Source organism: Nicotiana tomentosiformis, chromosome 3, assembly GCF_000390325.3.
Source record: "Nicotiana tomentosiformis chromosome 3, ASM39032v3, whole genome shotgun sequence".
Lineage (NCBI taxonomy): Eukaryota > Viridiplantae > Streptophyta > Magnoliopsida > Solanales > Solanaceae > Nicotiana > Nicotiana tomentosiformis.
In genome coordinates, this window is record NC_090814.1 from 50,062,046 (window position 1) to 50,074,800 (window position 12,755).

The 12,755-nt window shown below is 41.5% G+C and overlaps 1 protein-coding gene across 1 annotated transcript; it reads left to right on the forward strand.

Moving 5' to 3' along the window:
* The first annotated feature begins 9,840 nt into the window (after nt 1-9,840).
* On the forward strand, nt 9,841-10,185 carry LOC138907785 (uncharacterized). The gene has a single exon (XM_070198397.1). The coding sequence runs from the start codon at nt 9,841-9,843 to the stop codon at nt 10,183-10,185; it is 345 nt and encodes a 114-aa protein (XP_070054498.1).
* The last annotated feature ends 2,570 nt before the right edge of the window (nt 10,186-12,755 follow it).

The following is a 12,755-nucleotide window of genomic DNA, read 5'->3' on the forward strand; positions in this document are numbered from 1 at the left end:
CTGAAGAAACAAGGGAAATGATGTTGTGGGGTAAGGAGGCTATTGAGGAAAAAGAGATTCTAAGAGAAGAATGAGGAAGTGGGTCTGGATATACTGGTGCAACGGAGGGGCTGGTTAGGCTGAGGAAAAGGTTCCAAGAACCTATTCCATCTAGGAAGGAACCCCTCCATGACCTACTGAAGAAGGTGTCTGGTAGCTACAATCCAAAGAAGAAGAAAAGTTCAGGAGTTCAAATCCCTGGAACTGCTATGGGTGGCAAATAGAGAAAGGATGCCTCTTCTATCCCTGCAGAGACTCCTCCCACAAGATTCAAAGGAAGCATAGTGAGGCTGACCTAGAAAAGGCCTCAGCTAAGAGTAAAAAGGTAACGCTGCTAAAGGAAAGAAGAAGGTGGGTGAAACAAGTGAAACAATTGAGATAGAAGAGATGGACCTGGTCCTTCATGATGAGGATGAGGCAGATGAAGTGGAGGATGTGACTCCAAGTGCCAAAAAGAGAAAGACTTCTAAGAAGAAGTCTCTGGAAAAGTCTGTTGATACAGAGAGCTCTGCCTTGGCAAAAAGAACCAGGTTTGCCAGGAAATCAAGAAAAGTGTAAATTATGGAGGAAGAGAGTGAAGAGGAAAATGATGAAGAAAAGGACAAGGTGGTCAAATTTCAGAAAAGAAAAATTCTGAAGGGGAGGCTCCTCACTGATTTAGAAGAGGAAGGAATGGTGTTACTGCTGGAGAAATTGGAGATTCAGGGCTGGAAGGACAAGGTCTTTCAGTTGGAATGAAGGTTAGCCCGAGCTGAAATTGTTGAGCTTTCCCAATTGTGAGATTGAGCAAGGGTTATTAGTGAAGTGAAAGGAGAGAAGATGAGCATTGATGATAAGGAGCTAGGGGAGATTCTAGGAGTACCTGGTGAGGGGTACAATGATTACACCAAGTTGAAGTGGCCTAGTCTAGAAGGTCTTCCTACGTCACTAGCCATCACAAGGAAGTTGGCTTATATGGACTTGGAGCAAGAACCCAGGGCTTTGTATAAAAGTGAAACAAAACCTGCCCACAATGTGCTCATTCAGTTTGTCAACAAAGTGGTTCTGCCCAGGCAAGAGAGAAGGCACATTGCTACATTCATGGACATGGTCCTTATGGAGTGCTTGGATAAGGGAAAGCAAATGAACTGGCCGAGGTTCATTATCAAACTCCTTAATAGGGTGGTTTGTGGCACTAAAACTCGTGCCATCCCCTATGGGTTCATACACGCATAGGACACGACTAAAAATTGAATTAGAGTGCCTTTAAGTAAACAACTTTAACATTTTTATCGGGTAGCAGGAGATGATAGTATGTGCCCGCTGAATAATATGAGCAATCCTTACCTTAAGGGAGTTGCGAAGTATTATTTATGTTGCACGGGGTAATCCTCTAGGCTAAACAACATAGGTCCACCCCCCCTTTATATCTCTGTTGTTCACACTTAGTCATCAAATATAGAATAGTTGTACCTTGTAACGTCTAAAGACTTGTATTGATAATATCTAATTATTGCCCGCTTTTCTTTGCCCGTGTTCATAAAAGAACCTTTGAATTCCATGTCTTCCCTCACTTATATGATCGCTTAGGACAATTGTAATCTGATAATCGTCATAGTGTAAACTTCGGCCGGTACCCACAGTTGTGGACCTAGAATAGTGCATAACACCTTCTCTTTGAGGTAACTTGAGCCCTTACCCGATCTTTGGTGGCATGGACTAGTCAAATCAGAGTTATTTACAAATAGGTGCCCTAAAGCACCTTTAAAATCATTAGGTGGTGACTATTCTCTTTTAATACCCATTTAAAAGAGTTGTCACACGTCGAAACCCGCTTTCGCAAGAAAATGGGGCACAACAGCGAGGCGATTCTGCTGGGGATTTACACTTAGGCTCTTACTATAACGATGTTGACTTATGTGGATTAACAGATATATTTGATGACATGTACATCCTTTCCCTTATCTTCCTTTATTTGTTTAATTTGTTGTGAGATGTACATCACCTTCCCTTATCTTCCTTTATTTGTTTCATTTGCTATGACATGTACATCCTCTCCCTTATTTCCCTATATTTGGTTATATTGCTATGACATGTACGTCTTCTCCCCGTTTCCTTCATCTTGTCTAAGACTGCTATATCATGACTCTCCCATCCCTATTTCCCTATTTTCTTCATTACGTTCTCGCACATTTTCATGAGTTTAACTGACTTCTCTCTTTTGTCTTTCTTCTCTTTTATCTTCTTTTCCTTCTCCTGTTCATCTTTACCATATTACTTACTGTTTTATGCACTTTTATCATGCAAATACTTGACAACATTTTTGCATAAATCATGATCCACATCATACTCCACTCATGCTTATTATCAACATAGCAACACTTGATGAGTGTCCGTGCTTTCCTAAAAAATACCATTTTAAATCGGAAAGGCTTATTTGTGGTAGACTAGTCGATCAACAGTGGAGTCGACGGTCCCGTGCCTTTCCCTCTTAAGTTGTCTATTTGAGAGTACTAGTCTAGAGCTTTCTAGAAAATCATACTCCGATTTGAATTGTACATGTATCATGCTAAACCTAGTATGAATTGAGACGTCGTTGATGTAACAACCCGCTTAGATGAACCTTGTCCAAAGTCCAACTCAATCTCTATAATCCCAAAGGACACCATCATAATATGTGCATTACTTGGTGAAAACGTGCCAACATGTTGATCATTATTGCATAAATAGCCAAATTTGGAGGGGGAAAGGGCTAACTTTTATTTGTTTGCAGAAAATGAAACACGAAATCTCCAGGTTCGGTATGATCCAGAATATCATGCCTTTGCTAATTGACTGGTGGAATGACCTTGCGCCCTATGATAGAAATCATGTGAGAATGGTATTGGGTAACCTGCCATCTTTGCTGAATATTCAACCAAATAGGGAACTGATCGAGGCCGCTACCATGTTCTAGGATGAGAAGAGAGCCATTTTTTTGATTTACCAATATAGAAATGACTCTTCTCCTAGAAGAAATAGGGGGTTTCTCTAAGTGACCATGGGATTGTCCAGGACTATTGGTGCCAGAGAATCGCACTCCACGCGGTTTTTTGAAAATGTTGGATTTTAAGAAGAATGATGAGCTGGTATGTCTGAAGAAATCATACATCCCTTTTGAATTTCTCTATGAGCGTTATGGGCATAAGAAATCGTATCGCCTTCATCAGGAGGAGCTAGCCATTACCTCTTTGGGATGGGTGCACCACTAGGTTTATGTTTTCATAGTCTGTTTCATAGGTCTGTTGATCTTTCTGATGCAAGGGGGGAGCATTCATACTCTCTTAGCCATGGTCGCTAGGACCTTAATTGAGGGTATCAAGGTGCAAAAGTACACTATCATCCCGATGATCATATCTGAGAAGTACCATGCTCTAGATCGGTGCAAGCATGGGTCCAGACACTTTGAGGGTTGTAATCTCCTGCTACAATCTTGGTTGCTGGAACACTTTCAGAGGGGTGATTATCGCCAAGAGCTTCTAAGAAGGCCACTGAATGACTTCATATCCAGTCATCATCCAAAGAAGATGACATTCATTCCAGACAGGTTTGCAAAGCCCGAAAATGTTGTAGGTTGGGTGCGTTTCTTCAGCAATATGACAGACGAGCAAGTGCATTAGATGTTTGAATGGTTTCCTAGTATTGAGTTCATTATCATATCCAAATGAACTACTTAGTACTGATTGGGCTGTGAGGCATCTACCCTTACGCTCCTATAAGGATAATGAGGCAAGCTGGGAGGAAACAAGTCATACCTCGGGTTTTCAACATGGTTCAGTATAAGGCAGATTTCAAAGGTGATGTCATCCCATTCATGATCGAATCACAACACATGTGGAACCAAAAAGTCATCGTGGAAGGAGAGACTATTGAACAAGACAGGTATCACGCCGGTCATCTGTACTACTATCTCTCATGGTTGGAGGATGACATAGCTGGGAACGTTAAACCGAGAGTCAATCTAAAAGATAGGATCATTGATAGTGTGGATAAAGCACAAGTGAAGTATAAGAGGCTACGCAAAAGGTGTTCAAGTCCGAAGCCAAGCATCTGGAACAACATAAAGTGAACATGGAGGCGATAAGGAAATGGAAGGAAATTTCCAATAAGTCGATAGAGAGGTTAGAATATCTAGAGCAAGGATTGATAGAGATGGAATAGAAGATAAGAAAGAGGCTTTGGGATTGTCAAGGCATGGACGATGATGATGAAGGGGGGAAGCTGGCAAAAACTTACTTGCTACTGGACATGCGCGATTTGGGAAATATGATTGATGGGGTCAAGAGAGCCAAGCATGGAGAGGGTCCTTCAGGGACCAAGTAGACTAGGAAATAATATTCTATAAAGCTTTCTAGATTAGATTAGATTTCGATGTAATAAGGCTTGATGCCATTAGTGACTTTATAATTATTATTGTCGATTTAGTGGAAGATTGATTTGGGATTATTTTCGCACTAATGAAATGAGGCAAACATTGGCATGAATTTTCTCCAAGTCTATGTGTCGCTTAGGCCTACCTCAGGCACAATGAAGTCCCCAAAATTAGGACGCGAATTATTGCATGACCTTATGTGATATATATTTAAATATTGCATATACTCTTTTAAATACATATTTTTCTTTCATTTGATTATTCCCATTCATGAAGGTTGGTTAGTGCATGCTGGCATCATCAGTATACCACACCAGATCCAGAGGTCCTCCACCCAGTGACCTGAAAAGTAAAGGCAAAGGCAAAGGAAAGATGGACGATTTAAGTGGTATTCGAAAAGACAATGCTACTATGGCGGAAAATGTTGAAACCTCAGACGGGAGAAGTATGCCAGGATAGAATGAGTTGGTCTTACGATTGGAGCAGAAAATCCTGGAGTTGTAGGGTGAGCTTGAGCAGGTCCGAAATCTGGCAAACCTTTCCCTTACTCTAAATGTTCCCAATATCAACCGGTAAAACACAACCCCATACCCCACAATAAACCCTATACATACCTGAGCAAACCGAGAAGAACCTGCTTATTCAGAACACGGCAGAAGAACTCAAGAAAATGACAGGGAGAGCCAGAGTGTTGAAGATGGGAAAGGTGTTGAAGGTTTAAACTACAAAGATTTGTGTATCCAGCCAGATGTAGAACTGCTAGAGGGTTACAAACCTCCCAAGTTTGAGATGTTTGATGGCACTAGTGATCCAAATGTGCATCTGAGAACCTACTGTGACAAGCTTGTAGGAGTGGGTAAGAACGAACAAATCCGCATGAAACTGTTCATGCGAAGTCTTATAGGAGACGCATTATCTTGGTATATCAGTTAGAATCCGAAGAAGTGGGCAAATTGGGTTAGCATGGCATCAGATGTCACAGATATATTCAGGTTTAATACTGAGAACGTGCTAGACGTTTTCTATAATCGAAACCTCAAGAAGAAGCCAACAAAAACCTTCCACGAGTATGCTACTCATTAGAAATCAGAGGCCACCAAGGTAAGGCCACCACTTGAAGAAGAATAGATGAACAAGTTCTTTGTTAGAGCTCAAGCTCCTCAGTACTATGAAAGAGTGATGGTTATCGAGAATCACAAGTTCTCAAACATCATCAAGTTAGGAGAAAGGATAGAAGAAGGAATCAAGAGTGGGATGGTAACTAATTTCGAGGCACTGTAAGCCACAAATAAAGCCTTGCAATTAGGGGGAATTTTGAAGAAGAATGAAGTAGGTGCAGTGATGGTAGCCCAAAGCCCTAAGTATCCCATTACATACCAAACACCTCCACCCACATATCAACCATCACCTCCAAAATACACATATCCTGCCACCACTTACCATGCCTATAACACCAAACCTGCATATTACCATTCACCTCCACCCGCCCGCCAAAACTACCCAAAGCCATGACCAAACTTTGACCGCAGAGCTCCCAAACAATACACCCCAATCGCTGAACCCATAGTCCAACTGTATGAGAGACTAAAGGCCGCTAGTTACATCAACCCTATTCCTGTTGTTGCTATTGAGAACCCTTCCTAGTGGGTTAATCCTAACAAAACCTTTGCCTATCACTCAGGCATGAAGGGTCATACCATTGAAGAATGATGCATATTAAAGGACAAGATTCACACACTGATTGACACCAAGGTTTTACAAGCAAAGGAAGCTGCACCAAATGTCTGTAATAACCCTCTCCTGGATCATAGGGGTGAGTGTGATAGAAACTGATGAGGAATGGGATCAGGAGGCATCCATTGGACTTATTCGAGAGGGGGATACTCCTAAAAAATCTCCTATCACCCTTTCGCTGGTTGTGGTACAAACCCAGGCACCGTTTGAGGTCGAGGTAGCTACACCTTTCACTGTGATGGTATCTCCTACACCGTCTTATAAGCCCGATGTTGTCCCATAGGATTATGTTGTAGAGACAAGAAGGAAGGTAAAAACTAAGATGAAAGAAATAGGTGCTGCACAAGGTATGACTAGAACTGGCATAGTTTATACACCTGTGAATCTTGAAGGAACAAGCAAAGAAGCTGCACCTAAGCCACCTATCGTTAAGACGAGCACTGACAATCTTTGGAGGAAGGTACATGCGAGGGAATATTCTGTTGTTGATCTCCTCAACAAGACTCCCGCCTAGATATCCATTTTGTTGATGTTGCAAAATTTAGACACGCATAAGAACGCCTTGATGAAAGTGTTATGTGAAGCTTATATGCCCTCTGGTATCACTAGCGAGGAGATGGCTAACATGGTCAGATAGGTACTGGAGAGTCATAAAATTACTTTCCACGAAGATGAGTTACCACCAGAAAGATTGAGTCACAACAAAGTGTTGCACATCACTATGTAATTTTAAGATAAGTTCATTGCTAGGGTCCTGATAGATGGAGGTTCAAGCCTGAACATATGCCCGCTGACCACTCTAAAAATATTAGGTAAAGTCCTGCATGAGATACGGATGGGAAGCATGAATTTGAAAGCGTTTGATAGATCTCAGAGAGCCACTTTCTGAGAAATCAACCTTGATCTATAGTTGGGCCCGACATGGTTTGGTGTTGAATTCCAAGTGCTAGACATATCCGCTACCTACAACTTGTTGTTGGAACGACCATGGATACACGCAGTTGGGGCAGTCGCTTATACCCTGCACCAGGTTGCGAAGTTCGAGTGGAATCATCAGGAGGTGATCATTCATGGAGATGGAAGCAACCTTATTTACACCAACCAGACCGTTTCAGTCATCGAAAACATAAGGAAATTGGGAGGAGAAACATACCACCATTGAGCAAGTAAACGCAATTGAGACGGATAGTGGAGAAATAAGATAGAAAGCATATTGATATGGTTGGGATATGAACCAGGCAAGGGTCTTGGCCGAAAGCTTAAAGAGATCACAGAACCCATACGACCACAATATCATGGCACGCCCTTTGGGCTTGAATATGAATATATCGTGCAAGAGTACCAGGATTGGAGATCGTCGTGGCGCACCGATTAGTATCCGCTGGAACAACCCATATCACCGCTACACCAGACATTCCGCCAGACTAACATGATTTTAGGGATTCGAAAAAGACGAGATTTTTGGCAGGTATGAGGAAGCTATTTCTGAACGAGGAAGACATAGACTGTAGTGCAATTTTAGAGGAGGATGAGGAGGAAGACCATATTATCCAGACATTAGGAGAAGGAGCTGTTCTCAAGAATTGGACCATTGCACCGTCCCTGGCTCGCCAATTACCTGGGTAGCCTGGCAAAATTAGAGTGACTTATTTTTAAATTATTTTTGAGCATTTAAGACATTTTTCAATGTTTTGTTTTGAAATAATTACTCGAGGTATCAAGTCGTACTTGTTGACAATTTTAAGCTTTATTAATGCATTATCGATTTTCATATTTATTATTATCTTTCTACATTCTTTCCAGCGTAATTATTTCATATCCTTATGAACCTACGACTGTGACATGTAATGAGATAACACAACATAAGGACAGTGATTCGGAAGATTTAGAAGATCATATAATACCTGAGGAAATTATCAAAGAAGTAGAGAATTTTGAGAACAAACCAAAGTCCAACTTGGAGGAAACTGAGGCAGTTAACTTAGGGGATTCTAAAATAGTCAAAGAAACTCGCATAAGCATTCATCTATCACCGTTAGAGAAGGAACAGTATATCAGATTTCTAAAGAAATATGAGGATATTTTTGCATGGTCCTACGACGACATGAGTAGGTTAAGCACATCCATAGTAGCTCACAAGCTACCCACCAACCCCATGTGTCCGCCGGTAAAGCAGAAGCTCAGCAAATTAAAGCTAGATAAGAGTCTAAATATAAAAGAGGAGGTTTCCAAGCAAACCAAAGCCCAGGTCCTTCGAGTGGTTGAATACCCCAGTTGGTTAGCCAACATTGTGTCGTTTCCGAAGAAAGATGGGAAAGTCAGAGTGTGTGTTGACTATAGAGATCTGAACAGAGCAAGTCCTAAAGATGATTTCTCATTTCCCAACATACACATACTCAAGACAACTGCGCCAAGAATGAACTCTAATCCTTTATGGATTGTTTTGCAGGATACCACCAGATTTGGATGGATGAGGAGGACACCAAAAAGACAACCTTTATCACACCATGTGGGATATAATGTTACAAAATAATGCCATTTGGTTTGAAGAATGTTGGGGAAACCAACATGAGGGCCATGACAACTCTTTTCCACGACATTATACATAAGGAAATAGAAGTGTACGTGGATAATGTTATCATCAAATCTAAAAAGAGTTCAGATCACATAGTAGACCTGGAGATGTTTTTTGACCGACTTTGAAAATACAATTTGAAGTTGAACCCAGCAAAATGCGCCTTCGGAGTCCCTATTGGGAAGTTGCTGGGTTTCATTGTCAGTCGTCGCGGTATTGAGCTACACCTGTCAAAAATCAAAGTTACCCAGGATTTGCCATAACCAAATAGTAAGAAAGATGTGATGAGTTTCCTGGGATGCCTTAATTATATCAGCCGTTTTATAGCACAATCAACAGTGATATGTGAGCCGATCTTCAGGATGCTGCGACAAATTAGACCGAAGAATGTCAAAAGGCTTTTGACAAAATTAAGGAATACTTGTCTAAACCACCCGTGTTGGTCCCGCCAGAGCTAGGAAGACCTCTGCTGCCGTATCTATCCTTGTTGGATAGAGCCTTTGGATGCGTTTTGGGGCAACGTGATGAAACCAGAAGGACAGAGCAGTCAATATATTATCTGAGCAAGCAGTTCACACCTTATGAGGCCCGGTATTTTTTACTAGAGCACACCTGTTGTGCTTTGACATGGATAGCCCAGAAGTTAAGACATTATTTTTGTGCATACACCACCTATCTCATATCAAGGATGCATCCGCTAAAATACATCTTTCAGAAACCTATGACTACGGGTAAGTTAGCAAAGTGGAAGATACTGCTAAGTGAGTTCGACATAATCTATGTGACTCAAAAGGCAGTCAAAGGGCAAGCATTGCCGATCACTTAGCAAAAAACCCCATAGAGGGAGAATACGAACCATTGAAGACGTATTTTCCCGATGAGGAAGTGTCATTTGTAGGTGAAGATAATGCCGAAACATTTGACGGTTGGAGGATGTTTTTTGACGGAGCAGCAAACTTCAAGGGAGTAGGCATCGGTGCTATTTTAGTATCAGAAACCTGTCAACATTATTCGGTCTCCGCAAAGCTCAGGTTGGTTCCCGTGCACCAACAATATGGAATAATATGAGGCATATATCCGGGGACTCAAGTTGGCCATCAACATGAATGTTCAGGAGTTGTTGGTAATTGGATATTCTAATCTATTAGTACACCAAGTACTAGGAGAATGGGCTACCAAGAACACTAAAATATTGCCATACTTGCATTGTGTACAAGAGTTCATCAAGAGGTTCACAAAGATAGAATTCAGGCATGTTCCAAGGATCCAGAATGAGTTTGTGGATGCATTAGCTACCTTGTGTTCCATGATACAACATCCGAACAAGAACTTCATTGATCTTATCCCAATAGAGATTCGTAAGCAGCCAGCTTATTGTGCTAATGTTGAAGAAGAGTTCACCGAAAATCCATGGTTCCATGATATCATCAAAAACTTGGTTAAATGAAAATACCCTGAGAATGTTGCACACACTCAGAAAAGCACGGTTCGATGATTGGACAACCATTTCTTTCAGAGTGGAGGAATTTTGTATATAAGGACTCATGATTTGGGATTGTTGCGATGTGTCGATGCCAAGGAGGCATATAGATTGCTCGAAGAAATACATGCTGGAACTTGCGGACCTCACATGAACAACTTCATTTTGGCCAAGAAGATATTAAGAGTAGGGTAATTCTAGATGACCATGGAGACGGACTACATCAAATATATTCAAAAATGTCACCAATGCAATATACATGCTCACATGATACGAGTGCCGCCCAACGAACTCAATGCAATGAGTTCACCCTTGCCTTTCTCTACTTGGGGCATGGATGTCATCGGACCAATTGAACCCGCTGCTTCAAACGGACACATGTTCATTTTTGTGGCTATAGACTACTTCATAAAATGGGTTGAAGTCGTTTCCTATAAGGCTATGACTAAGAAAGTTATAGCAGATTTTGTCCGGGATCGCATCGTTTATCAATTTGGAGTACATGAGTCAATCATTACTTACAATGCTGCCAATCTCAACAGTGATCTGATGAAAAATGTATGAAACATTCAAGATCAAGCACCGAAATTTCACAGCATACATACCACAAATGAATGGAGATGTAGAATCCGCCAACAAGAACATCAAGAAGATATTGCGAAAAATGGTGGACAACTACAAGCAATGGCACGAGAAGCTACCATTTGCTTTGCTTGGGTACCGCACCATAGTTCGTGCATCTACTGGGGCAACCCTCTATCTACTGGTCTATGGTACCGAAGCCGTTATTTCTGCAGAAGTGGAGATTCCTTCCTTGAGAATCATACAAGAGGCCGAGCTCAGCGACGCGGAATAGATACGGAGTTGGTATGAACAACTAGCTCTCATTGATGGCAAAGGAAGAATGCAGTGTGTCACGTCCAACTCTACCAAGATAGAATGGCAAGGGCTTCCAACAATAAGGTTAGATCAAGGCAATTCACGCCGGGGTGTGCTGAAACGGATCTTCCCGAATCAGGATAAAGCAAAAGGAAAATTCTCTCCTAACTAGCAAGGCCCTTACATGGTTCAATGCGTACTGACAGGAGGAGCGCTTATACATGCAGAGATGGATGGAGAAATATGGCCAAAACCTATCAAGGCAGACGCAGTCAAGAGATATTAAGTTTAAGATTATGTTTGCACTTTCTATTTGATGTAACTTGAACTACGCTTGACCTGATCCCCGTTTAAGAGGGGATACGTAGGCAGCCCTGTGGGCTCGATCACATCATAATAAAATCTTCATTCCCCTATATGGTTAGAAATTGGGGCAAGATTTCGAGTTTGTCAATCTCATTACATCAAGAATCACCAAGAAGTGTATCCTAGAAGTATGCCTTCAAACTGGGGAAGAATTTTTAGGAGGGTCCTCAAAATTCTGAACTGAGGAGGTTGCAATGTCTCAAAACCATGTTACATTCACCGATTCGACAAAATTATTTTATGCGTTATAAAATATTTTGAATAACTGCATGTTTTACAAATGATTTATCACAAATACATATTTTCGAAAATTTCATTTTTCTGTAGTAGCCAGACGTTACCCAGGGTGACTCAAATAAGACCTCAAGACAAAAAGCAAAGATGAAATGAAGAATCAAAGGCAAGAACCAACCGTCCCCCCGAAACTCACGATTTGTCTTTGGATGCAGGCATAAGGGACATAACAAACATGTCCGCCAATATATACAACAAGATCACTATATTCACAGCAACAGAAGTCGACAAATACAAACGTGTCAAGCTAGGAATAATTTTTCCCTCCCACATTAAATCGTTGCCTTTCCTACATAGGGCTAAGCATTCCCTCATTACATTGCATAGGGGCTAAACGCTGCCCTCATCATTGCATAAGGCTAAACGCTACCTTCCCTTGCATGAGAGTAACCGCTGTCTCCATTCTTTGCATGAGGCTAAGCACTGCCTCAATCATTGCATAAGGCTAAGCATGGCCTTCCCTTGCATGAGACTAAGCACTGTGTCCATTCTTTGCATGAGGCTAAGTACTACCTCCATCATTGCATAAGTCTAAGCACTACCTTTTCTTGCATGAGACTAAGCACTGTCTCCATTCTTTGCATGAGGCTAAACACTCCCTCCATCATTGCATAAGGCTAAGCACTACCTTTCCTCGCATCAGACTAAGAACTGTCTCGATTCTTTGCATGAGGTTAAGCACTGCCTCCATCATTACATAAGGTTAAGCACTGCCTTTCCTTACATAAGACTAAGCACTGTCTCCATTCTTTGCATAAGGATAAGCATTGCATCCATCATTACATAAGGCTAAGCACTGCCTTTACTTGCATAAGACTAAGCATTGTCTCCATTCTTTGCATAAGGCTAAGCATTGCCTCCATCATTGCATAAGGCTAAGCACTGCCTTTCCTCGCGTGAGACTAAGCACTGTCTCCATTCTTTGCATAAAGCTAAGTAGCCTCCATCATTGCATAAGGCTAAGCATTGCCTGTACTTTCATAAGATTAAGAATTGTC

What these genes read in the sequence shown, in the direction of transcription:
- LOC138907785 (XM_070198397.1), top strand. Translation starts at nt 9,841, where the DNA reads ATGAATGTTCAGGAGTTGTTGGTAATTGGATATTCTAATCTATTAGTA.